This window comes from Meleagris gallopavo, chromosome 13, assembly GCF_000146605.3.
Source record: "Meleagris gallopavo isolate NT-WF06-2002-E0010 breed Aviagen turkey brand Nicholas breeding stock chromosome 13, Turkey_5.1, whole genome shotgun sequence".
NCBI lineage: Eukaryota > Metazoa > Chordata > Aves > Galliformes > Phasianidae > Meleagris > Meleagris gallopavo.
This window is the reverse complement of record NC_015023.2, coordinates 16000655-16026841: the sequence shown is the minus strand read 5'-3', so window position 1 is coordinate 16026841 and position 26187 is coordinate 16000655. Positions and strand designations below refer to the sequence as shown.

General features: G+C 44.4%; 1 protein-coding gene across 4 annotated transcripts; it reads right to left on the bottom strand.

The window, feature by feature from the left end:
- Positions 1-841: 841 nt before the first annotated feature.
- Positions 842-24896, bottom strand: ATP2C2 (ATPase secretory pathway Ca2+ transporting 2). Of its 4 annotated transcripts, XR_004161218.1 has the most exons (28): positions 22760-24895; positions 19368-19475; positions 18766-18882; positions 17077-17166; positions 16966-17001; positions 16824-16885; positions 15921-16029; positions 15693-15842; positions 15518-15586; positions 15000-15075; positions 14703-14769; positions 13355-13479; positions 11054-11151; positions 10319-10420; positions 9425-9514; positions 8367-8468; positions 7631-7787; positions 6061-6231; positions 5415-5512; positions 5286-5336; positions 4773-4939; positions 4025-4093; positions 3836-3952; positions 3139-3286; positions 2455-2550; positions 2000-2141; positions 1402-1540; positions 1233-1318 (listed from the first exon to the last, which is right to left on the bottom strand). XR_004161218.1 is itself a non-coding variant. In XM_010718100.3 (27 exons), the coding sequence occupies exons 1-27, from the start codon at positions 22856-22858 to the stop codon at positions 1206-1208; spliced, it is 2829 nt and encodes a 942-aa protein (XP_010716402.1). In that variant the 5' UTR covers positions 22859-24892; the 3' UTR covers positions 842-1205. The 4 variants fall into 4 exon arrangements, 3 of the variants coding, with proteins under 3 accessions (XP_010716402.1, XP_010716403.1, XP_010716400.1); XM_010718100.3 differs by lacking the exon at positions 1402-1540 and having other exon boundaries at positions 842-1318; positions 22760-24892; XM_010718101.3 differs by having other exon boundaries at positions 1226-1540.
- Between the last annotated feature and the right edge of the window lie 1291 nt (positions 24897-26187).

Genomic DNA, 26187 nt, shown 5'->3' with positions numbered 1-26187 from the left:
TTTTCTTGAAGACAAAAACCACTTGTGAGGATATTTTTACAACAGCAAGCAGGGAGGGTGAGTTGCACAAAGCTGTTCTTCACCAAAAATTATTACAATTGCTGAGTTTTCTTCAAATTAAACTCTGTCACTCGAGCTGTTTCTTTCCAGGCTATGAATTGAAGGTGTAATCCTATTTAAGTATCAGCTTGTGGAGATTGGCATAGCATTTTGAGCTCCAAAATTGTTTTATGACAAGTCTGAGACTCTTATCTTCACTTTATAGCATTAAGCTGGAGAAGACTGATACTATGGCACTTGTAGCAGATGTCAGTGAAACACTACTTACCCAACTCAAGCAGTTGGGATTGTTCAAGATGGGCATGGAATAATCTCAGCTTTCTTTTTTTGGATTGAGCAGTCTGTGTTTAACACATCAGAAAATGAACACGACTCAGCAGCAGGCTTGAATCTAAACATCTCTCACTTCTATGCAGTTGTTGATCCATCTTCAAAGCTCAGCATCCCATGCTCTTGTGAGAGTAAGCCCCTTCCCCATTGAATCCATCCACCACTGTGCACCAGCTCAGCCAACCTCTTTGCTCCTTCTAGTTAAACAGGGACAAAAAAACCACTGCAGTGTTCAGCAGAGGCTGACAGGAATGCTGCACTTTAACTTTCAACTCTTTGTTTGAAAACTCACCCCAGATTCTTATAGAGTCTTGCTGGATCAAAGCTAGGGATCACAGGATCTGGGAACACTATAGATTGGTGATAGAAGTGCTCACAAAGGCAGTTCTTTTCAGCTAATTTAAAATAAAAAGATGGGTCTAAATCAAGAATCTTCAGATACTTTTGTGCATCATTTTAAAACATAGAATTTTATTAATAAAAATCATTGTGATTTAAATAAATAAAACTTCAATTTATGCACAATAGATTTTTCTGTACAGGTGTGAAACTGTGTTACTCTGGGGGCTATCAGCATTCTCAACACAAAGATCAATGTTATAAAAATACACCTGATCTTGGTTTAAAACAGCAGTCATTCCAGAGATGTCTGTAGACAGCTCACGTAGCTTATGTACAGTGCACAAAAGGAATAGACTGGAGTGGGAAGAACTGTTGGTACAGATTCACTGGGGTATCTTCATACAGATGCGATCGTTAGACCAGTGCATTGAGTTCCCCAGCATCACAGCTCTGCTCCGGGCATCTTTTTTGTATCAGTTACTGCATTCCTTGGTGTGCTTCTGGTGGCAGCAGCGTTTTTCACAGAGTTTGACCAACTCAGACACGATGAAAACTGAGGAAGCCAGTCCAGTGAGAAAGAGCAAGTCTGTTGAGAGGAAACAGAGCATGGGCAAACACAGTGGGCAGCTGGATTTTGTGTTGGGCTGAGGGTCATCCTTCAGTACATACCTGTTCTGGTGCATCAGTACAGAGGTACAGCCTAGCTATGCTCATGGTAGTTGTTGAATTGGAATACACTTGTCTACTGTCTTGTCTATTCTTGTCCACAGTAGACACGAAGTCACAGCTGGTACAGCCTACGTGATGGCTGAACATCATTGATTATTTAGAATCACTGAAGCCCACTTCCAACAAAGTGCCTAATATAAATATGATGTAATTTAAAACGGTAGAGTTTGCTCAGTCTGATTCAGATGGTAAAATATGCATTGCATTTCAACTCAGCAACGTTTACGGAGCTTTTTGCAGAATGAAGCGACTGCATAATGATTCTGGATAGATTTATTTAATGAAAAATCATCAGACAGAGCTCATGGAAAGTCTCAATCTGCCTGCATTTATGTACAGTAAATCAAAATTGAAAACCTACCCTGGAATATCATTAACTACAAGCATTTTCGTGTAACTGCTTCTATGTATTTAGGTACACGTGCTGCTGCCTGATTTCTCCTACCAGCCATCTCACGGGAACTATCACGTAGCAACTCTGCAATTCCATCTGCTTTTTCAAGTAGCTGAGAAGATATATATGTATTTTGTAACTTACCTAGCACTCCTAAATTCTCTGTCTGGAAGATCTTTTGTAATGGAGGGACGTATATAACAGCCAGCTGTCCCAGAAATGACCCGAGCACAGAATACAAGAACATGCGGTTTCGAAAAAAGCCTATTTCCAGTATCAGCTTTGTCTAGAAAAGAGGAATAAATAAATAAATAAATAAATGGAAACACAGCATTTCCCAATCTCCTGTTGGTATTTGAACGTCAGGCTTTGTCTTTGCACATAAACTCTACCACTATTGGGAGAATTGAAGTTATCTGAATGCTCACTCGGGCAGAGCTGGATAGCTGAAAGCATTGTGGGTGAACAACGACGGATAGCAAGATGATAAAAATCACACAGCTCTAAAGGACTGTTAAAAAAAGCCTTCCTATGCAAAATGTTTGCATTCTAGTGGGTTTTCTTCAGACCAGAAATTGTTGCTGATACCACGATCTCACCTGAGAACGACACGTCAGAGCATTGAAGAGGTCAAAAAACACAAAACACGTAAAAGTCATGGTTGTGGTCCTGGGGGTTATGCCACCTTTAGGATTCTGAAAGCACACACACAGTTCCAGGGATTAGTTAAGCCTTACAACAATAAGTCCATGCAATAGATGAACTAAATATTCCCTGTAACAATCCCAGGCAGTTCAAAGTACAGTCAAGTAGAGGAATAAATCTACTCCTAGCTAGTATAGGCAGCATTGATTTCTCCCTGCTAATTGCTGGGTTTATGATCTTATCGACCCTATTTTTAACTGATGCAGATTTTGAATGAAGCATATTCTAAACTGAATTATCTACACTGTTACAGCACTAATAATTTTAGCTAACCAAAATGTGTAGTACTTACGTGCTTGATATTCTCTGCATCTATGGAACTCTAGAGGCAAAAACTACCTTGGAGTGTTGGAATTGTTTTAAGTCAGTTTTCTCATCCTAGATAAGAAGGGTCAAATAAGAGACAAAACAGGAAGGCAGAAACAGAGCAAGGACTCTGGCTTCCTAACACTCTGCCCTTACTAATCCTTTCCCACTGGATGTATTTCAGGAGGTTAACGTGTACTGCCTTCAGAAATTGCCCTTCACTTCATTCTGCACCCTGATGAAAACAAGATACGATTGCAGATTTTCCTCACCTCCTTCCAGAAGACGAAGAGGGTTCCACTAATGATAATTAGAGCTGACATGAAGATTTTCAGGATCAGTGATTTGCTGAGTATAGTGTCCGTAATACATCGGGGTGGCTGTTTGATTGTATCCTTATCAACAGGTTCAACTCCCAAGCTGCCTCAAATAGAAGAGGAATGCTGCATTTAGTTAACACAGGTTGTCCTGAGATGATACTGCTGGTAAGAGAAGATGGATCTGGAAGATTAAATTCTTTTAAATAAAGCATGAGAGATGCCAGTATTCTGGCAATGTTACATAAGGCAGTATTGTCTGTGAGAGCAAGATAAAGGCTCTTTTTTGTTTTGCAAAACAAACTGCTACAATGACATAATATTAAGCTATAACAGTCATCGTACCCGTACGTCATCATAGACAGAAAGCTAGGGGTGAGATTTCAGCCAACATCCCTTCCATAATGAAGATGCTGTAATTAGCAGTTCAATGAGATTTTTGTCTCTTGTGATTTTGGTTCCACCTCAGAACAGGAAGATGTCAAACCTCAAGTACAGAAGCAGTAAATAGCTTTAGGAGGGACCAGAAGGGAATGCAAGTACAGCTTGTCTTATTTAACCATCAAGTGATTGGCACACCGATAAGAAATCATAACAGCTTGTGCTCCTAAGCCAACACAAGCTGTTATGTTGCTCATTGTCTCTTTTATACCTTTGGGCTGGGGGCCCATCCATGATGATGTTGATCCATAAGATCTGCATAGCATTGAGTGGATTTGGTAGGTTGAGCACTGTTGACAGAGTAATTAAGCTCAAAGCTGAAATGCTCCTGCAAAGCACAAAAGGAGGTTTAGTCTGCATGGCCTTGCTTCTACTGCAGTTAAAGCAAACAAGAACTCACGTGCTCAGCTGGAACCGGACAAAGTTTTTTATGTTGTAAAATATTCCTTTTCCCTCTTCTATTGCATTCCTGGAAGAGAAGGGAGAATTTATTTAATAGCTAACATTAACAGTGTTTCACACTGAGCTCTTCCTATGACACTTGAAGACAAGTTACCTTCTCTAGCTCCTATCTCAGCTGAAATAAAGGCCTCAGCTTAGAAAGAGGAGAACAATGTATTTTCTCAGTTAGAATGATTTTATCAGGAATAATCAATCTGAAAACTGTGGTTCACGTGGCCAGGACTTGGTTCATAAAGCAAACATGTGACCTATTATGTCCTCACTCTACTCTACCTTCTGTGCCTGTTGTTACAAACCAACAGAGTGTTGCAAATTATGCATCTTTCCTCTGAGCTTCTTGCACAAGGCAGAGGGAACGAGTTAAGATTACCCAGACCTGTAGGCTCTTTTAAATCTCTACTGTAGCTACGCTACAGTAACTGAGGAATCTCTATAGCTACAGCAACAAGAAGCCAGGGCTTTCAAGTGAAGCTAGCTTTGTCACCACCACCTGAAACAAAAAAGTTATTGCAGTACATGCAACTGAAAGTGAGCCAGGCCCCACTGAGGAATTCATCTCCACTTACACGTCCTGTGTCTTGTGATTTTCCCAGGGCTAGTCACACAACAGCCCCATTGCAATGGATAGCCAGAAAGCATCTGAAGTAAGAAAGGGGCAGATACTAAGGAAGTCTCTCTGAACCTACATTACTGTTGAGAAGTCATCGTCCACAAGGATCATGTTGGCAGCCTCTTTGCTGACATCTGTACCCGCCTGCCCCATTGCGATCCCAATATCGGCAGATTTAAGAGCCACAGCATCATTAACACCATCTCCTGTCATTGACACAATGGCACCAGCTCTCTGCAAAGCCTGTGGGGGAGAAGAGAGGAGGGACTCTGAAGCCAGGAGAAGAGCAGTCCTGTTGGCAATCACGGGATGGGCACTGAGCAGAACTGCTGCACAGCTCTGAATGCAGACTGCTTGTTAATAGCAAGCGTAATATTACTTGCATCTCTCAAATGACCCAGGAGAGGTGTGCAGCAGAAACACTAACAATATTGTTGTAAGTAGTGCCAGTGCTTTAGCTTTGGTTTTCTGGTCATCTAAGTTTGAGCTGATCTTGTCCTGGGAGACCAGGTCATTGACAGAACTCCTTGAGCCCACCCTGTGCCTTATTTTTGCCAGGTTTATGATGGATTTGAGAAGCTTTTAGTACCTTTATGATTTTCAGCTTGTGCTTTGGACTTGTTCTAAAGAAAATAGAAATCTGAAAAACAAAAACATGATGGTATGAGATGCTAGTGGAGGTGGAACAAGGCCTTGATACTGTACTCAAAACCATTACATTTTTGACAGTGGATGAGAGTTCTGATTCTGCCACTTGATCCAGCTCTTCCCCAGACATGGCTTTCAGTTTCCCATTGCAGAGACCAATATTCTGCCCTGCAAAGAAAAACCCAGAATAAGATCTGCTCATCAGCTCTGGAAAAAGGCAACACTTCTGACTTGAGGAGCAGGAGCAGCAATTTAAGAGCTGATGAAGGCAGTCACCCTGGCAATGTGGAAGCAATGCAATACTCAGGACTGGAGTTGGTACTGTGTCCAGCCCTCCCCTTTCTGCTGCTTGCACAGTGTACTTCTAAAGGCAGAAGGCAAAAATGGGAAGCACAGTTGCTCACACTTGGAACATTTGCAGAGTCCATAATCCCAGCAAGGCCATTTATCTCATTTAAGGACATTAGATTGAGATTTTGCCATTTCTTGCTCTAAAATAGCACAAATCTACAGGAAGTTGGCCCATAGTGCACAGCTGTTTTATTACTGCATTTAATATTTGTTTCAGTGGAAAAGGCAGGAAAGTCAGTGATACTTAGAGCCTCTATTACACAAACAAAAAGAACGATACAGATAATCATTGATAGGCAATGTAACACAACACTGGACTGATCTGACAGAGTACAGGCCCACAGGAAGGAAACCAGGTTCATTACCTATAGCCACAGCAGTTTCCAGGGCATCTCCAGTTATCATCTTTACTGAGACACCAGACTCAACAAGGACCTGCACAGCTTCTTTCACTCCAGCCCTGGGGGGATCAATTATTCCAACCAGGCCCAAAAAGGTTAGTTTGCCAAGTTCTGAACCTGAAGCCAAAGCGAGCACTGCAAACAGAGGAGGGGAAAAAAGGACAACAAAGCAAAATTACTTATAATTCATTTCCATACATTAAAATGAACACTCAGGGGAGAACTTAACTTTTCAGTTTTCCAACTGAAAAAGTCATTCAAGCCAGATATTCAGATCTTTTTGTATAGGAGGCTCAAAAAATTGCTCTGCTTGAATAGCATTTCTGTTTCCTAGATTTCCCTTACAATTTATTTCTATCTAATTTAAATGCCTACTAAGTCTTCCCTAAAAGCAAGCAGATTGAGACAGTGCAACATTAGAGCAGACACTATTTAAGTGTTACGTAAAACAACAGTGCCTCTGTGAAAACAGAAGCGTTTGAGATTTTTTTTTATTTCAATCTACGATTTGAGAAATAAATCTGGTTAAACTAGTGAAACTTTCGTCATGTGAACAAGGCTCTGAGCACGTTGCTTCTGTTCTCTCTGCCTAAACCATATTGTCCAATTGGTCCTGAATAACTCCAGGATATTTTGCCAGGTGTTCAGGGCAGCATTGCTCTGATGACTGAATCACAAGCTCACAGCAGCTGCCTCACCTAATTGTCTGGGTTTTTTTTGTTTGTTTTGTTTTTTTGCCATTCACAAGTCAGATTTAGATATTGCCAAGCAAGCTCCATACACCAGTTACTAACCAGAAGACATAGGACTGGAGAACACATACAGTAACTACATCTTCCAGACCTTGCTGCCAAGACATGTTCTCATTTGTTCTCATTTACTTACATCCTGAGAACATGCAAAGGAGATGATATGTCTTTGTTACTGTGTGAAAGTCTAAGATATTTCTGATGTGATCTTTCAGCAATGAAGGAAATGCCACATTTATAACAAATTCTCCAGTTCGTGCACTGACACGAAGTCAGGATCAAAAGGAAATTGTTACGTTTGGTCCTAATAAAGAATTGAAGTAAACATCAAATGAGAATGTCAGTGCCCAAATCCATGCTCTGATCCCCCTTCACAGTTGCTTTTTGTTGCTCTTGAAACAGCTCTTCAAAGCAGAACTTGGCAGAGCACTGACTAGATCAGGTGAAGCTTTTCAATGCAACTTTCAGACTGTAACTCAGATGATCACAACGCTTCAGGGAAGAGAAACATTCACTGGTACCAGTGCTTATTTTCAGTTCCTTTCAAGCTCACTAATTTAAATCCAGCAGGAAAAAGAAGGAAGAAAAAAAAGGGGGGCGGGAGGAAAAAAAGAAAAGATTAATAGTAAGCAACATCCAGCAGACTAAAACCCTTGCTAGACTCTGACACGTACTATGAAGAGATCATGCAAGTGATGCTAAGGATTAAGCCTCTGCCCATCCTAACCAAAATAAAGCAGGAAGGCACTGGGGCATAACAAGGGACACAGGCAGCAAAGACTGACCCCGTAGACCAGAGGAGCCCATTCTTTTCTCTTCCTGCTGGTAGGAGGCTTTCTGCTGAGGTGTGAGCATTAATGAGATGCCACTGCTGTTATACATAGTGCAATATCGAATCACTTCTTCAAATGCGCCTTTCATGAAGTAAATATCTTCCTGATCCTTTAAAGGGAGAAGATAATGTATTTTATCAAAGGAAAAAAAAAAAAGACAATTAAAAAAATACTGGCAATGCATAAAGTATTTCATCTGATATAGAGAAAGTCTTTCTCTGCTCTTTTGCCTGTTTCATAATCACCCACCTGCATGTGTTATTTATAGGATGCAATGGCTTTGCTGGGGCCATTTTTCATGCTCAACCACTGCAGACAGAGCCTGATGAAAGGGTATGAGTTGTTCACCCAGAGAATAATATCAGCTAAAACAAGCTCTTTGTTAAGCAGGGAGGGAAGAACGGCCAACCTTTTCTTCTAAACATCACCTCTCCCTTCTCCTGCCAGTTTTCACCAACAGCTTTTGTTTTCCTGATCAAACCACTACACAAAAAGAATTCTCCAATTCGAGCACAGCACTACCAACTAAAATTACACCCAAGTCAGGAATTCTGAGGTTTGCTCAGTTTCTCCTCCTGACACAGTTAACTTCTGAAAGCGCTGTTTGCTGAAGAGATACCATTTCATGCCCATTGTTGAGGTGCACAATTAGAAACACGAAACCAGCCCACAGGACTGCTTGCTTTACCTGATTTTTCAGTGTGCATTTCACAGCCATCCACTTTTGTTCGGAGCTAAATGGAATTTCCTTCTTTCTTGCATAAATATCTTTTATGTCAGCTAATTCCATCTGAAGTACAGTAAAATAAGAAGAGCACTGTAATGCTGAACAATGCCAAAGCTTGTCTTTATTTTTTATGGCACAGCATATGTCAGGAGCTGACCATGTACTTCAAAGGCAGCTGTATTTTATAGAGCTCAAGAGAAAGCATCGTGAAGAGTAGAATCTCTATTTCAAAAAGATCTTTTCCCCTTGGTGCCTGATATGGGATAAACTAACCCATAGTTTGAAGCTTTTGCAAGCAGCATTGGGTTCTGCAAGAGCACTAACCATGGAGCTACACTGCTGTCCAGCCCTCAGTGGGGCTTTGGATCAACTTTGTTAGAGTTACAGGCTTTAACATGAGGAGCTAAACCAGATGTCTGCATTGCTTCATCAGCCACCTGCTGTAACTTACAGCCCACCTGAGCTCAGAGGGCCACAAGTTGTGTAGGGCTGATCTGATGATTCCTTGAGGTGCTTATGGCCTTCTGTCTCTGAGTATGAGTACAATATTCACTCAAAATTCTTATTTGATATAATCATGTTCAGAACAATGTAAACAGCTATCAAGTGATCCAAACCCAGGGTGGCCCTATGCTATGCTTTCTGGCACGGCCAGTTCTTGCTTGTTTTCACACTCATCTTCCTCCTGAACTCTTAACTGGAATCCAGAGGAAATGTAAACAGACATTTTGGTTTGAGCTCAGAAGAAATCTATGCAGAATAACTGCGCTAATTAACCAAGCAAAACAATTACTGCTGTTAGCACAGAAGCTCAGGGAAGGTGTTTGTCCATGACAAGAGACTTACATGGGAGAGGTGTACATCTACAACCCTGGGGAGAAGAGAAAAGGAAAGAAAGGATAAAAGCAGTCTGCAGACTTTAAAGAAGTCTGATCACTGCTGTCAGACTTAACAGGTCCAGCTTTTCTTTTTTTATTATTATTTTTTAAATTCTGGAATATTTTAAATCACAATCTTACCTTCATTGCAAGAGCAAGAAGAGCTCCTTCCGTGGGCTGTCCTATCACACTGTTTTTCCTGATAATGGCATTATTGACCACGCAGCCAGCCTAGAAAAAGGGAAGTACTCACATGGCTCATTTCTTCCACCACTAAATTAATAGCTTTTTCCATCTCTTTAAATGAAATAGAGATCACAGAGCAAAAGCAACCACGTCCCAAAAGATGTACTGCTCCCTATAACTGCATCTCCTGACATTAGTTCTTGTGCTTTCTAAACCTGCTTAATCCACAGAATGTGCCTTTTTGGGGGGGTAAATTTTACATTTTGACCAAATTAACCTGAAGCAAAATGCTATATATTTATCAAACTAACTTCAGAAGTCATGACAACTCTTCCTACCATTGCTGCTAATGTGCAGTATGGGTACAGTAAAGCCTAACCTCCATTCGAGGCTCCAGCTCAGATCATTTCACTATTCAAACACTCCACCTCAGCCTACACTCAAATGCCCAAGATTATATTTAATGCTAACACGAAATCCAGAGACTGTGGCAGTGCATTTACATATTGATTGCACAGCTGGCTCAAGTCTAGAGTCTGTCTACATTAAAAACCTGAACATGGTAATATTAAGTGCTCTCTCTTCTGCCAGAATCGTAGTTTGTTCCAAAACATCAATGACACTCAACTTGATGACTCTGGCCCTTCCCTACACATCTTGATTGCTGCCTTTCACCAGTTAGCTTCATGTTTCACATCATGACTACTTGGAGAATTTCTCCCTGACTGCACTCATCAGGCAGTTTGTTTAAGTTACAAAAGAGGCATTTTCACACTCTTCAACCAAAACAATCTATGCTAATTAAAACTGAATGCAAATAGGACAAGCTGATTCATAACTTACACTCACCTCCACTAGTTTCCCAACTGAGACGTTGGAAAATTCTTTAAGTATCTCCTTTGATGGCAGAAGGTAAACATTTCCTTCTCCATTGTAGCCCACCCCACTGACCTGAGGAAAGGAGGGAGAGAGAACAACTTTCTCAGTGCTAGACAACACCACACCATATCTCCATACACTTCAGAAAATTTCCAATTTTGAAGGGATTTTTCTTTCTAGCTCAAGGCAACGCTGCTGGTAATGAATGTACACTAAGAAAACGTAAGGACAAAAAGAATCAGCTCGTCTTCTGAACTCAAGTTCTGTGGAAATGCTGTGCAGCTCAGTCAAGAGATCTTGTTCTTTGGTTGCAGTGGGTTCACTGTATTGTTAAAGCCCTGATCATGCCTGCATTTACAACTCTGCAAGCATGTAAATGAGCCAACTATGAATGCACTCATAATAAATATTCCTATAATAGATAGACCCATGAGCTCAATAGCAGATTTCAGTGTTTACAATTGCAGAGAAAAGCAAATGTAGTCAATTTACGGTATCTGAGTGGCTTTTGTACAGGCAGAGCTGGGGCTGCGTGCCTCTCCAGCACTGCAAAAGTCCCTTCTCTTTGACCAAACCAGTGATGTGCAATAAAATGCTTTTTTGGGACTGACTCAGCATTCAATATTTGGGCTTCACAGAACTAAAAGCAAGTCAGCCCCACTGGGCTTGCATAGGAAAGCCCATATCACATCACCACCTCCATACCTCTGCCTGGAAGCCATCTGAGGTCACAAGTCGAGTCACTGTCATCTCATTGGCAGTCAGAGTGCCCGTCTTGTCTGAGCAGATGACATTGCAGCAGCCTGATGCAAGGAAGTTTTTAAATCAGAACTCATTAAGTTGTAAGGAAAGGATGAGAAGAAAAGAGTTAGATTATGCTTCATGCTATTGTGCAAGTAATTTGGTTGTGAGATGCAGTAGGAGACATCTGAGGATGTCTGCATTGAACTTGAGCATCAGGTCATGAGCAGCCAAAGAAGACCATGATCTCCAGGAGGTGACCAGCATACCCAGGCACTGCACACCAACAGAACAGCTCTTATTATTATGTTCCAAGAAGAAGTATCAAATTCTTGCTCTGCCATATGCTTCCTCAGATGGGCCCTTTAATTAACCTTTGCTTCCCTATCTTTAAGTCAGGAACAGCACTTCCCCACCTTCCCAGAGGGTTGTGATGCTAGAAGTGTTGAAAACTGCTGCAAAAAGCACTTTAAAATCCAGCTATGAGTGGGAGCTGCCCCACTCATGCCTTTGCTTTGTGACAATAAAGCATGTTTATACCAGGGCCCATTTACAGCAGAATACAGCAAACAAGGGATTGAGAATACTTAACATCATTCTGGCTATTTTCCATTCTCAAAAAGGGAAAAAAAGATGACTTTAGCACTAAAGAGAATCAGACTTCAGCTCCATTTGAAGTCTGAATATCTTCCTTGGCTCTGGAGGTGATCATACAGCTTAGCAAAGACTCACCAACATGATGATTTCTAGGTAAGAGCCTGGAGAGAATAAAACAGATCGGGCTGTGAGTAAATTAACTGCAGTTTTGACTTGACTAGCTTTTCTGTGCTATCACCTCTAATATTTCATTTTCAATTATTTACAGTTACAGAACCAGGTAAAGCTGGAGGATTGTGGACTCCAGCTGCGCCAGGGGAGATTCAGGTTGGACACTAGGAAAAATTTATTCTCTGAAAGAGTGATCAGGCACTGGAATGGACTGCCCAGGGAGTGGTGGAATCACTACTGGAGGTGCTCAAGGAACATTTAGATGTTGTATTGAGGGACATGATTTAGTAGGGAAATATTGGTGGTAGGTGGATGGTTGGACTGGATAATCTTGGAGGTCTTTTCCAACCTTGGTGATTCTATGATTATTTTTCTCCCTTTGAGAAGATTACCAGACACTGTACAATTTATGTACAGAGAGTACAGCTTTTTCCACTCCTAGGTCATCTGGCAGAGTACCTGGACATCTTGCAGTTACGCCTATTTGGGCGCAGCCCTTCCAGAACAAAATTCTTAATGAGATAAGGCAGTCTCAGATGTCTGGGTCAGGGCAGGTACAATAAAAAAGGGTGATAAGATTCATTAACTGCAGAACAAACAAGGGCAATTCAAACAATAGCAGCATTTCAAAGTCAGACAAATCTTAGCTGAAGATCCAGCTGCACAGCAGATATCTTGAACTACCTGGGCCCGGCTTGGCATTTGGTGCACATTTTAATGAGTGGTCCTAAATGCACAATGTTTTTCCCTTCATATAACTGTCATACTGACCAAGGTCAGAATAGCAAACCCTGGAATACAGTGACCTGGGGATGAGGGCCAGTTTGAAGATAAGGAATACTTTCAAAAGAGTTTATTCTGCCCCGTGCTGTGAGAGTGAGCTGGATGCCTTCTCAACATCCTTGCTTATCCCTACTTTCCACAGCTCTTTGAACATGAGGGAGATGGCTACACAGACAAAACTATCTGCTTTCCTGTAGTCTATGCCATCAGGCTCAACTCGAGGGGCTGCAAGGCTTTTTAGCCAGACAGCAAAGAAGTGGATGGCAGGGACCTGCAGAATGGTCCCATGGATTGGGGGGAAAAGGAGAAACCCAGCCTTTCAACCCAAACAGAGTAGGCAAGGCTGCAGAGAAGTACTGCTCCCCATGGGCCACTGCCACGGGTTGAGTTGTAGCAGGAGGAAGATGCCACAGTTGATTTCTCTCTGCATCACTCCTAAAAGATGACAGCACCCGATTATGTTACTGTCACTAAAGTAAGGGAAAAAGGTGAGGAACATGAAGTAGCATTTAAGCTTGAGTGGGTTGCTCAGGCCCAGTAAGCATATTCCAAGATAAAACACACATATTTTTACATTATAATAATAAATAAGTAATAAAGCAATTAAATAAAGTAATAAAATAAAATGATAGAATAAAAATCAAACTGAGGCTCACTTGGCCTCAGCTGAATTTGTACGAATGACCAAAACCTGTGGCTCCTTTGCAAACTCACCTAAGGTTTCTACGATGGGCAGCTTCTTCACAATCACTCTTTTCTTGGCCATACGAAGAACACCCAGCACCAGTGTCACGGTGACCACGATGGGAAGGCCCTCTGGGATGGCAGCCACTGCCAGGCTGGGGACAACAGAGAGAAAATGCTTTCAATAAATTGGTCAGACTGCAAGTGCTGGCCAACCATTCCAAAGGGACATCTCTTGCGGTGAGTCTCCCTGCCTATATGGGCACATCTGAGTGGAAGTGTGCACTGCTAACCACTGGGACTGCTGAGAAAAAAAATAAAAAGCAAGATATCTATCCAGCCCTTCAACATTTTTCTGGGTAATTTTGACAAAGCGTTCACTTTTCTTTTTCACATTGTTAAAGAGCATTAACTTCTGGTTCTGCAGGGATTTAGAGGTTGGATTTCATTCACTTGGATGAAACACGAACACTCCCTGACATCACGTCTCATGACTCCCATCCATACACAGCCCACATCTCCTATATGTGGGTACAAACTACATCAGGAGAGAACGAGCTGCCCACATATCCCTACACCGTGCACACTGAATGGGGCCAACATTAAAGCCCACAACAGCTGGCATGCTAGGAAAACTCAGACACTGGACACATCTGTCCTTTAGTTATTTTCTTGGGTAATTGAGCACTTCCACATATGTCTCCAAAGCGTAACCAAGGAGGACTTTCAAAGCCCAGGCTGGGCTGCTCCCCAACATTCAGACTTAACTGCTTTTCTTTGCCACCACATCTCATTCCCTGTTGCTCTGTTATGCCCCCATCTGTAGTATTCTTTTCATTTATTTATTCAATTTCCATGGAAGGCTTTTCTAAAGGACTCATTTGAGAGTCATGACAACATCAAACAATAGATTTTATGGGTGCTACTAAAAACACATGGTTTATTATGTTTGATTAAGAGCTTGCACATGCATTTCAAGTCCATAAAACGCACATTCCTGTCATTATGTGTAAATCTAGAAAGTACAGTAAAGGCTAATATTTGCTGTTGTTACACTCCCACTAAATTCATAGTACAGACAGGAAAGGGCATTCATGGCAAGATGAGCTGGGAAGTGAAGATTTTCAAAATACTTCGTTCAGAGAAAATAGGGAAAAATATATTTGAATGTAATTGATTTCCAAAGACATCCACGCTTCTTTTTCTGTTAAACTCAATTATAAAGCCAATATTAATCACACCAGGTGCAAGATCAGCATGTACTTCAGAAGGGTCTTATGCAAGCTCTCTTCTGTGAAGTGCCCATTGTTTTGAACAGAAAACTTCTTGGAATGTATTTCAGTACAAATCAAAGAGAAAGGAGCTTTCAAATCCTTACCTGACTCCAATGGTGAACATGCTGAGAAGATGCTTTCCTTGTAACCAGCCAATGAGCATTATTAAACCTGGTGGGGGAAAAACATCAAATTAAAAGTATACCTCTCCAAGTTGCTTTAGCTGCTGCTGAAGAATGAATTATGCAATGAAGCCCCCACATCTCTCCTTCCCCAGAATCTCTGCTTACACCTCCCAAAATCTCAGTAATTCCCATCAAGTACTCCTGAAAGAAGCAGCCCTGGAGCACAGAGGGCTCTCCCAGCTCCACGCACAACTGTGAGCATTGCATTCAACTCACCAATTATGCCAAAGGAGAAAAGGGTGAGTTGCTTCCCCAGCCTGTCCATGCTTTTTTGGAGAGGTGTTTTGGGAGTCTGGAAACATGAGAGAACAGCTGTTTTTCTTTGTGCATTATGAAAGATGAGAAGATGAAGGTAGGGCAGAATGATAGCCCCACACAGGCCTGGTCATTATTACTGTGGTCCTTACAACTGCCCCACGCTGCCCAGTGCTTACCCACTCCAAACCCAAGATCAAGAGTTGATTAATTCCTAACAAATGATCTGTGTTTGGTTCAGAGATGCAGCCAGCGAAAGCATGGCACGTGTACAACTACAAATTTATATACCTAGAGGAAGTGGAGGAAAATAAAGAAAGAAAACCAACCAAACAAGAAGCCACATGGTTCAGGCATCTCTCAGTCACGCAGGCATTCAATAGCAGAGACAGATCTAATGCATTAACCCCCAGCAGTGCTCCCCCTCATGATTTTCTCCCAGCACATTCACCATTCCCAGAGCGACCCAGAGACTTTACCTCTTCAGCTTGCATCATTTTGAACACCTCTCCAAACTGTGAATTTTCACCTGTCCCAATAACTACACCCTGAAAAGAGGAAAAAAAAAAAAAAAGAAGAAAAACAGATGAAAAATCTTAAATAAAAGATTCTGTGATTAACATCAGGGAAAAGACTGGGGGTGAGAGGACTCACTTTTCCCTTCCCATATCGCACCAGGGTCCCCATGAAAACAACATTGCTCAGAGTGGTTATGTCTCCAGCTTCCAGTAACACACCATCAGTCTTGTTGCAAGGCTCAGCTTCTCCTGTAAAACTGGATTCATCCACCAGCAGATCTGTAACCTAAATAAAAACATGCTATTTCTTGCACTGGTAACACACCCTTTCAAAGCTGGCCCTTCTCCATGGAGCTGCATTTACCTCTATTAGCCTGAGGTCTGCAGGAACCCTATCACCAACAGAAAGATATATGATATCTCCAGGCACAAGCTCTCTTGCTAGAAGATGCTGCAGTTTTCCTTCCCTCAGGCTAGATTAGACAAACGGAAAAAGAAGAAAAGAAACCAGGCTGTGAGTTCATTATTCTTTCTGCAGGCTCGGGAATGACAGGCAGGAAAGCAAGAGCTCTGCCCCAAGGATCTTACAGTGTAAATAACAAAATCTGCACTAACCATAGAATCATAGAATGGTTTGTGTTGGAAGAGACCTTACAAATCATCTTGTTCCAACCCCCCTGTATGGGCAAGGACACTTCCCATTAGACCACACGAAGAGAGAGTTCTTTCCCTCTTGCTCAGTTTAAATTTGTGAACAGAACATCACAGAATATTTACATGTCACCAATAAATGATATGAACAGCATTTATATGGTAAAAACCTTGAAGACCCCCAGTTCCAACCCCGTCACAGGTATGGAAACTTCTCACTAGAGCAGGCTACTCAAAGCCCCATCCAGTGCAGCTTTGAACACCCCCAAGGATGGGCACCCACAATTCCCTGGGCATCCTGTACCAGTGCCTCACCACCCTCCTAGTGATGAATTTCTTCCTAATTTATTTATCCACCCTTGTCCTATCATTCCACTTACTGATAAGCAGCCCCTCCCCAGCTCTCCTGTAGGTCCCAATTAGTTATGCTGCAGTGCTGTCTCCCCAGAGCTTTCTCTTCTCCAGGCTCAACAACCCCAGCACTCTCGGCCCATCTTCATCTTCCAGACACTGCTTTCTCATTACACCAGCAATGACCTGCAGTCATACTCCTTGCCAGCCAGTTCTGCCTCCATAACCCACAGGATTCACACCCTACCAGCCAGCTGTGCCTCACCAGTTGCACTCAGGAGGAACCAACTTGTTCAGTTCTTCCAGAGACTTTTCAGAACGATACTCCTTTTAAATCAGAAAGGAAAAGAAACCAAGTTAGGTGAGCAACATGCTGGGGGAGTGGGGCTGAGCCCTGCTTCACGTACCTGGATGAAGGCCACGGTGACCACGATGAGCACAGCCTGAGGACAGAGAGGAGTTACAGGCACTTTGGCTTTGGGAAGCAAAGGGCTGGGGTACAGGAGACGTGCACCTACCATGGTGATGCTCGCAGCATCCTCATACTCCTTAGTGATGACGCTTACCAAAGCAGAAGCCAGCAGCAAGAGAATGAGGGGATTCTTAAACTAGAAAAGGAAACAAAACGAATCAGAACATAAACATAGTCTGAGGTGGTCTCAGAGCTGTTCAGAAAGGGCTGGAGATGGAGCGGGTGCTGTGTTTGTAGTCAGATTGGGGTCCACGAGGACAGGGCCGAGGCTCTCACCACCACCACACACCGACGTCCCCACTTTCCCCCAGCCTACACAGGCAAGGTTTGCCTTTTCAGACACGTAGGGCAGGGCTAGCTCTGAAATCTCCTTAGAGGCATTACAGGCACAGACAAAACCTTTTATTGTCTTTTAGAATTTGATACTAGAACTTCCCTCTTCTCCCCCTCTCCTCCCCCTCCCCTCCCCCCCCTCCTTTTCTCCTCATTAATCTGCCAAGCTACTGCCCTGATCACAGGAGCCAGCACTCTCCCCCCCCCAAATGGGAATGGGAAACATCACCAAAATCAGCAGCAGAATGGGGAAGCCACACACTATGGGAGAGTACTGTCACTTTTTCCTTCACTCTGGCAAGGATTTTAAGGGCCCTGCTCCCGCATGCAAAAATCACCACTCCATTTAGCTAGCATGGGAACTGGTAGAACTGAATGGCACTGAATAGTTTGTTTCATGTCCTCATAGGAGGAATAATTTGTTAAGGCAGTCAAGGAGGAGTCAAAACAAAAGAAAACAACCAATCCAAACAACCCAACATCTCATTTTTTTATTGAAAATAAAAGAATCCTTGAAGAGATTGAGTGATGCTTACATCAAAGCAGTAAAAGTGCACTGATTACACAGGAAAAAAAAAGGATAATCCATGAAATAAAAAGCAAGCCTTCCAAAACAAGGAAAATCTTCATTACCCAGCTAAGACAACACCAAAGGGAGCAAGGTAATAATAATAAAAATTAAGAAAATAGCCAAACAGTCAAATTGCTAGCTGAAAACAAATATGTAAATAAAACCACTCTTATTTGATTAAAAACTCAAAGAATCACAGAATCACCAAGGTTGAAAAAGATCTCCAAAATCATCCAGCCCAACATTCATCTACTGCCAACACTTCCCCACTACACCACGTCCCTCAGTACCACACCTACACCTTTCTTGACCACCTCCAGAGATGATGACTCCACCACTCCCTGGGCAGAGGAAGTGATCTTTCAAAGAACAAAAATTTTAAAAAAATCCTTGGAGAGGTGAAAGATGTTTTCAGTGTATATGAGAGTATTTAAGAAAATTCAAGATAAGCTGGTTGGGGAAAACAAAGACAGCAAATCCACCTTCTGCCTGATTCCTTGGGTACAGCTGGCTTTCCCAAACCTTCCCTGATTTTATCACTTACCTTAAAGAGATCAGATGCGTTCCAGAAACCAGTTCACTGAGCTATAACTTTTGATTTGTGGGCTGCATGGAGATAAAAAGGTTTATTTTTATTTTAAGATGTTATCTCCAGGTTAAATGAACCCGCATCTGCACCTCACAATGGTTTTACAGTGGAAACAGTTTCTGGATCTGGGGCACATCTTGTCCCAGAGCTGAATTCATGGAATATTTCAATATAGACTTGCTTAAGCCACCCCACTTAGGGGCTGTCAGCAGGAACCAGTAATCCATGCCAAAAATACTGACCTGGTCCAAGTATTTCTTCCATATAGGCTCTGTGGCATCTACTGAAAATTCATTCCAGCCGTGTTTTAACCTCCGCTGCAGCACAGAAAACTCGGAGAGCCCAGTTTGTAAATCAACCTAGCAGGACATCAAAGTAAAACAACGTTCCATGGTGTAGGATAATCACAGAAAACTACAAAAGCAAGTCTAAACACCAGACTCTCACTTCGTCCAGGAGCAAAGCAACTCACTGAGAACCTCCCTCCTGTGCCTCAGCACCCCTCCGTCCATCTCACTGGCCATAAGCAGCAGTCACAACGCCAGGCATTGCACCCAGCCCTGCCAGGGCCAACATCCCTGCTGGGAACCAGCAACCTCACTCAACAGCAGCAATGCTGTGAGCAGGGGATGGGGCAGAGCTGGGGTGTGGGGTCAGGCTGTGAAATCAGCTGAGGGTGATAAAACCAGGAATTTTGTCTCTGAAATATAACTTACTCTAAAAAGCAGGTTTAAAATATGTTGTGTGAGCTCACATGATGATTTCTAAGGAGCTGCTGATGATTTAGATCAATAGCTGCACTATCTGCAGTGTTATGTTTGTGAATGCAGCTAAAATCCCTTACGTTTAAGGCTTTAGCCAAGTCTTCTTTATGGCATTTACAAGCATCTTTTGGTAGCAGAACTGTCACTTCCTTCTCCTGCTCAATGACTTTCAGCTCACACTCCTGGCTCTGCAGAAAGGAGATAAAACACTTGTTAGATGAGGGCCCCATCAGCAGAAACCATTTAGCATTTTTCTACTCCTTCCTCAACCCCATTCTCTTATCCTGTCAGCCCTGTGGGCCTCATAGGAAGCATAAACCACATCCCCATCACAGCACTTTATAACACTCCCTAATTAATCCTCAGTCCCAAAGACAGGTGCACCTCATTGCCCTACAGCCCCAGAGTTCACCCCAAGGTAGCTGGGAATGCTGGCTCTGTGACTGCAGGTGGGAGATCCTTCCTACGGGGGTGGGAGAGCAGGACATTTGCTGTGCTGTCAGAATGACCAACAACATTATTACGCTCAATTCTGTTTGGTTATTAGGCCAAATGCTGATGGTTTTGCTCACCCCTGTGTACGTCCAATGGTCAGTTTATCTCCACTGCAGTCCCTTCCAGCTGCTGGGCAGAGAGGGGCAGGCTGGTACTGGGACCAGCTGAGTGGTTTTCTATCAAACCCTCACAATGACTGAGGTGCTGCCTCGGTTGAAAGGCCGCCTGAACCTTCTTAGGGGTTGTTATCAGCTGGCAGAAAGCAACACGATTAGGAGCTGAATTGCCAAAAGACAAACATACAGCAGTGCTGTGGGCAGGAAAGCATGAGGGGCCCTGTTGTTTGCAGGGATCCCGCCCAAGATAAGCATTTTGACATGCCAGTGTTACCAGTGTTTCACTCTGTGTTCTATGCTCAGAGCAAGGAAAACCTGGTTCTCCTTGTTAAAAACAAAACCAACCTGTCAGAGGGAAAAATGAATGGCAGTGGTGAGCTAGAACAGTCTCTGCCCCAACAGGAGGAAGCAGGCCCTACTTCCATTGCCTCCAAGTGGGAGAAACCAGCCTCATCTTATGGAGCTTATGGGTTAATGAAAGGTGTTGGAGGACGGGAAGCGGCACACAGGCACGAGGCAATGTGCCTACAGTTTTACACACTGCTGGTGGGAGCAGCCAGGTCTGCCAGCTCCTGCTCTATCACTGGTATTCACCTTTGGGAAGGTGTGGAGGAGAGGAATGACGGAAGCGCATGTGTGGATGTCTGAGCACCGTGGCTGCTGGGAATGAGTGCTTTTATTGCCGTGAGCTAATCCATAGTGATCAGCCTGTCCCTGGCCATGACTGCCCATCAGCATGGCATGGCTTTTATTCCCAAGACAGCTCCAGTGATGTACAAATTGGGATTATGTTTTGCATCGTTTTCTATCTATGTTTTAAATCAGATGTGGGCTATCAACATTAACAATTCACATTTTCAGCCCTTTATCCCTGAAGCACAATAGAGTAACATCATACAGCTGGGCAGCAAGACACAACAAAACCAAAATCAGAATTTACCCGTTACTTTGCAAGCTCAGGGGATGCTGGGGGACAGGAGAACTCTGTGGCAGAGCTGTGCAGCTGTCTGCCCCATCACGTCCATCCCTGACCCCAAAACAAGAAACAAGCCATCAACTGTTATGCAGCAAGGGGAGAAGCATGGGGCTCCTGGACCAGTCTGTACGTTGTCATCTGGTCATAAGTGGGCTAAGTTATTTAGTCTAACAAGAGGTCCTTAAAGCCTTAAGCAGAAGCCTTCTTCTTGTGTATTATTCATGCTTATTGAATGAAATTAGCCCACCTCAGCCCTGAATAGAGGACAGGGCTGGGTAGTGTCTGTGCTCCAGGCTTTGGCTCCTGAGACTCGAGTGGATTCAGTGCCACGAGGGAAAGGACAGAAAGGGTTCTGCTGATGTGATGTGCATGGGGTGTCAGGGAAATGTGAGTCATTTAGCAGGCTAAACCACAGCCTGGGAATATGCTCCTGATACATCAAGTTGTTCAAGCCATGGCAGTTACTGGGATGCTTACAAAATACAAAGAATTGTTGGGTGAACTTAAATAGAACAGCTTGGAAATTTTCTTTTTGAGGGTGTAATAACTGTGCTATTCATGACTCCACCCCACAGACTAGCAGTGACCCCACAGGCCTTGAAGCAGTTTCTATTTGTGACAGCATTATTAGAAGCTTTTCTGGTGTGCCCCTAAATAACATCTATGAAAGCTCTGGAATGAGACCCCTCCTGACATCCTCCAGCCTCTGCAGAGCTGTGCTGCAACGCCTGCCTTGTGTTCACCTCCAAGGACCTGCCTGAAGCCGCTGGGCTTTCACATCTCTGCCTGCTCGCAGTGCCCCCAGCAGAAACTGGTCACTCCTGCCATGCTGTGAGCGTGTCACACTCCGCAGGACCAGAGCTGTAATTCAAGCAGGGCGTACATCCCGCAGTAAATATGTATCACTGTTTATTTTGGCACAGCAGCAGAACGAGCCGGCTGGAGGCACTCTGACTGCACAGTGTTAGAAACCTCAGCCTCCTACCGAAACAAGACTGCAGACACTCGCAGCCTCAGCCGCATCGCCCTCTCCTTGGGGTCTGAGGCTGTGCTTGAGGAGCACGGAGCAGCACCACAGACCGTGCTGCTATGGGGAAGAGCTCAGTGCCTTGCTTTCTTCTCTCTGTCACGCTGATCAGCCCCTCTGCTGGAAAGACAAGGCTCTGAAAGGCTCAGAGGATTAGCAGAAGTGATACCTGAGAACAGGCCTCAGTCAGATGATCGCAGGAATGAACCTGAGGATCTGGAAGTGTATGGATGGTTTTGTTGGGACAGGACTAAGGGCGAACCCTGCATGCTGAGGATCGGGTTCATGTGGGAGGGCAGCGCATCGCTCTGATGTGTGGGAGAAAAGTGTGTCTTGAGCATTGGAAATCCCTGTGCTGAGCAAATGTGGCAACAAAAGAATCCCAGCCTGCAAGTTTCAGTGGCAAAAAACCAACAGTAGCAACAAATGTGACACCTGAACCACTGTGCTTTGACCCATCAGTAATGGTAGCAGTAAGAGGTAGCAAAAACCAGCATTCGTACAGCATCTTTCAGGAAAAGCGAGCATTGTGGAGCAGGCTCCTCAAGCTGAGCCCTGCAGCCCAGCTCAGTGCAGCAATGCCCAGGAGCAGCACAGGGAACCCAGGGGGTGGGTGCACTGCCCAGCAACCCGCAGACCCTGAGCTGTGTGCAGTGAATGAAGCCCACAGAAACAAGCCCCCTCCTCACCCCGCTGCCTGGCAGACATCGTTACCCCCATCCCAGCTCGCAGAGCACAGCCACAGCCACATCACACTCCAACGGCACAGAGCAGACCGGCAGGCAGAGGCGACAGACTCAACCCCAAGCACACAAGGTATTTCAGCAGGTCCCGGCAAGGGCTCTGGGAAATCCTCACCTCCTCTTCTGGCTCGGTGCTCCCAAGGGGCTGATATTTCTGCACGAAGCGAGCAGATGGCCGTTTGGGGAAGAGTTTGGCGAGCACTCCTTCCACCATCTTTGCCGGGGCGGTGGGAGCACCCGGTGCCACGGGCGCTGCTTGGATTGCCCTGCAAGCGCAGGGCTGTGGTTACAGGCAGGGAGAGGCAGTGTCACCTGCTGCCAAGTCACGCCTTCGGCTGCAGGTGCCGGAGGGAGGCTGCACACCCTTCGCCCACAAAGCCAGAGGAAGCCTGTCTGTGTTTAAGAGAGGTTGTGGTGATACAAGAGCGTGGTGTGTGCGTGCACAGCACCTGGAGATCACGCTGAGAGCTTAGCAGCTTGGGTTTTCTTCTGCTTGGGCACAGATGCATGGCGTGTGTGTAAGGCGAGCCCCCCCACCCTGCTCAGGGTGAACCCACTGTGAGTCTGTGGTGCTGATTTATTAAATAGCGCGGTCGTTCATGTGCCAGAGGGGAGAGATTTCTTGGTGGATCTCAACACATGGATGAAGTTAACCAGCTGCATCCTGTGGGAGATTTATAGCTGTCTGGGAGCATCGTGCTTGGGTCTGCACCAGGAAACCTACACACTCCCCCAGGCAGCGTGACTGCAGGGCTCACTGAGGCTTAAACTGTCCCTCTGGGGTAGGCAAACTGTGGGATTAAATCCTACCTCTCCAGGGAAAGCTGTGGTTAGGGAACAAAGGTCATTCCCAATTAAAGGAAAAAAATAAATAAATGTGCCACTACCTGCAGAAGAAGTTTTCTCCCAGCACCCCAATCTTGCCTGTGGTGCCCAAAGCCTGGCCAACTTCCAACCACTGAGCCTTTCAGTGCAGCCTTACTTGCATCTTCCAGGTCCCAGCTCCAGCAAAAAATGGAGGAGCCCTAGGGACACCCCACACGATGCTGTAAGATGCAGGGAACACTTGTTCCCAACACACCATGCTCCACTGCAGCAGTCTGGATTGAGGATTCCTTTCCAAAGGCTGAGGGAAGAGCAAAATGATTGGGAAACACTCTGCAAACAGCCAGTCTCTTGTAAAACAAGGCTGGGACTTCCTACTTCTCTAAGCTCCCAATTGAGAAATGCTTTCTTAATGACCCGAAGCGGATGCGTCAGGCAGATGAAGGAAGTTCCTGCATCACTGCAACAATGTTCCTTCCCATGGGAAAACAGCCAGGATCATGCTGGGCACTGATTTTCAGGCAGTTCACATCCAGGTCTTCAGGGCCTTAGTCAGGGCTTGAAGGCAGCCAGGACTCTCAGAGGCACTGGGAGGGTTCAGAACTTGCCAAAATGTATGGGAATGAGGTGGCAAATTATCCCAGCATTCAACATGCATTTGACTATTTTCTCTCCTTCTGTAGCTTTTGCAAAGAGCAGGAGTGCATCCAGCTGGCTCTACCACAGTCCTGATAAAAAGAGAAGGCACTACCTGACAAGAAAATGCATCCCTTTGCTCATCTGAGCTCGTTTGTCATGGGCACAGCCTTGGGGTACTGTTGAATCATCCTCATGTCCTGATAGGAAAACCGTGAAAAACATTTCCTCCCTGTCTGTGCTTGTAGGAAAGGTTTGCCTGAGCTTGTCCTTGCTTTTCTGACCCCCAAACCTCTCCCACCACCTATACAGCCAGCACATGGTACAGGAGCAACCAATAGGCAAAACCTCAGCTCCTCCTGAGGCCAGCTTTGTGCAATGTGTGTGGGTTGTACAATCCCAAGTGTGGCTCTCGTTAGCCAAGCGCTGCTGACAACGCAGCTAATTGAGCAACAGGCTCTTGTTGCTGGTTTCCTCCTATAACTTCCTCCTCTTGGCACAGAGCTGCTGCTTGTGGAGACACACGTAGCTCAGTACTGAATAAACAACCCAGAGAAGAACAAAATCCTGAGTGCATGTAGGGTACAGAGGCCAACGTGCCCCGGCCCCAGTGAACAGTGGGGCACCCACTGGGTGCTAAGCACCGAGGTCAGGCGGAGAGGTGACACAGGATTGTAGAATATCCCATGCTGGAGGGGACCCACAAAGATCACTGAGTCCAACTGCTAGCCAGGACTAAACTGAATGAAGACTATAATGTAAAGAAAACAACACTGATAGAAGCTGTTTTTCTTCATTCTGGACTAACACATTTTTCACACTGCAGAAAAAAAACACCATAGCAATTATATTTTTTTCTATTACTTCCTATTTTCCTATTATTTCTTATTACTGTGAGGAGGAAATGTTTCGCTCAGAGGGAGACACAGGTTACTCAGAGAAGCTGTGGATGCCCCATCCCTGGAGGTGAGGCCCTGGACAATCTGATGGCAACCTTTGCCCATGGAAACTGATGATCTTTAAGGTCCCTTCCAACCCAAGCCATTCTATGATTCTATGTGTGAGCTCGAAAAGTTACCTCTGGGTGCTGCTTTCTGTCCAAACAGAGCATTTTGGGCTCTGACTTGTGTGAGACAAGCACAGTCCCCTTGTGAGCCCCTCTATGGGGCACAGATCAATATCTCATCCCAGCCTGGCAGCATGGAGGCTTGATCCAGAGGAAGACTTGTCAGCAAAGCAGTGTAGGCAGAAAGCTGGCTAAGTACCATAGAGGGCTGCTTCCTTCACAGAGCCCCTATGGATGGGTGCAAGATCTCTGCATCATGTGGGTGGCTCAGTCTCCTTCACCTGCTTCCCTCTCCATATTCTGGGCTGGTCACACTTTTGCTCCTCTTCTGCCACCTTGAGGGAAAGAAACTCTGCTGCATGGGACGATGGAGTTTGCTGCTGCTCAGGTGTCCAAATATTCTGCTTTCAGGTCGAGTTTTTCCCATGTCCCCGAGTAGAATAATCACTGCTGCCTGTGGGAACAGCGACCTGCCCACATGGGTCCTTCTTGGCACATCCTTCAAATGAAAAATCTCTTTTGATGAGAAAAAGAGAGCAGTGGGTTGTGCAGCCCAGTGTGCACAGCGAGGGGTGGCAGAGGAGTTTTTGACTTGAAAGCTCACAACCTGTTCTAACAGCAAGAAACTAAGATATAGGCAATGGTTCCCTTCCATGTTTTCCAGTGCTGTTGATACAGGGAAGATAATAATCTGGCTTCATTATTACTCAAGATCTGCCCCTAGTTTTGTCATTGGGAAGGAAAGGAGAATTTTTCTAAAATCTCTTGGTTTCTGCTTGCACAGCCTCTGCTGCTTAAGCTGGGAGAGGGTGGCCCTGGCCAGGTGCAATGAGCCCCATCATTCCTGCCTCCAGCACGGAAAATGCCAAAAGGCCTTGTTCCTTCAGAACAGCTTTTCCCATAAGGTTCTTGATACTTAACCTCTGTAGACTCATCAAGAAAAGGTGTCTTTAAACGTGGCTTTAAATGCTAAAATCCCTTTAGATTCTCCTTGCTGTACCCTGTGAGTCCAGCAA

Excerpts from the sequence above, each read along its gene's own strand:
- ATP2C2 (XM_010718098.3), bottom strand. The coding sequence starts at position 22,858 with ATGGTGGAAGGAGTGCTCGCCAAACTCTTCCCCAAACGGCCATCTGCT. Across the intron at positions 17,002-17,076 it reads ATGCTGCGAGCATCACCATG|GCTGTGCTCATCGTGGTCAC; the intron begins GTAGGTGCACGT and ends CTCTGTCCTCAG. Across the intron at positions 4,940-5,285 it reads ACAAGCTGAAAATCATAAAG|GCTTTGCAGAGAGCTGGTGC; the intron begins GTACTAAAAGCT and ends TCTCCCCCACAG.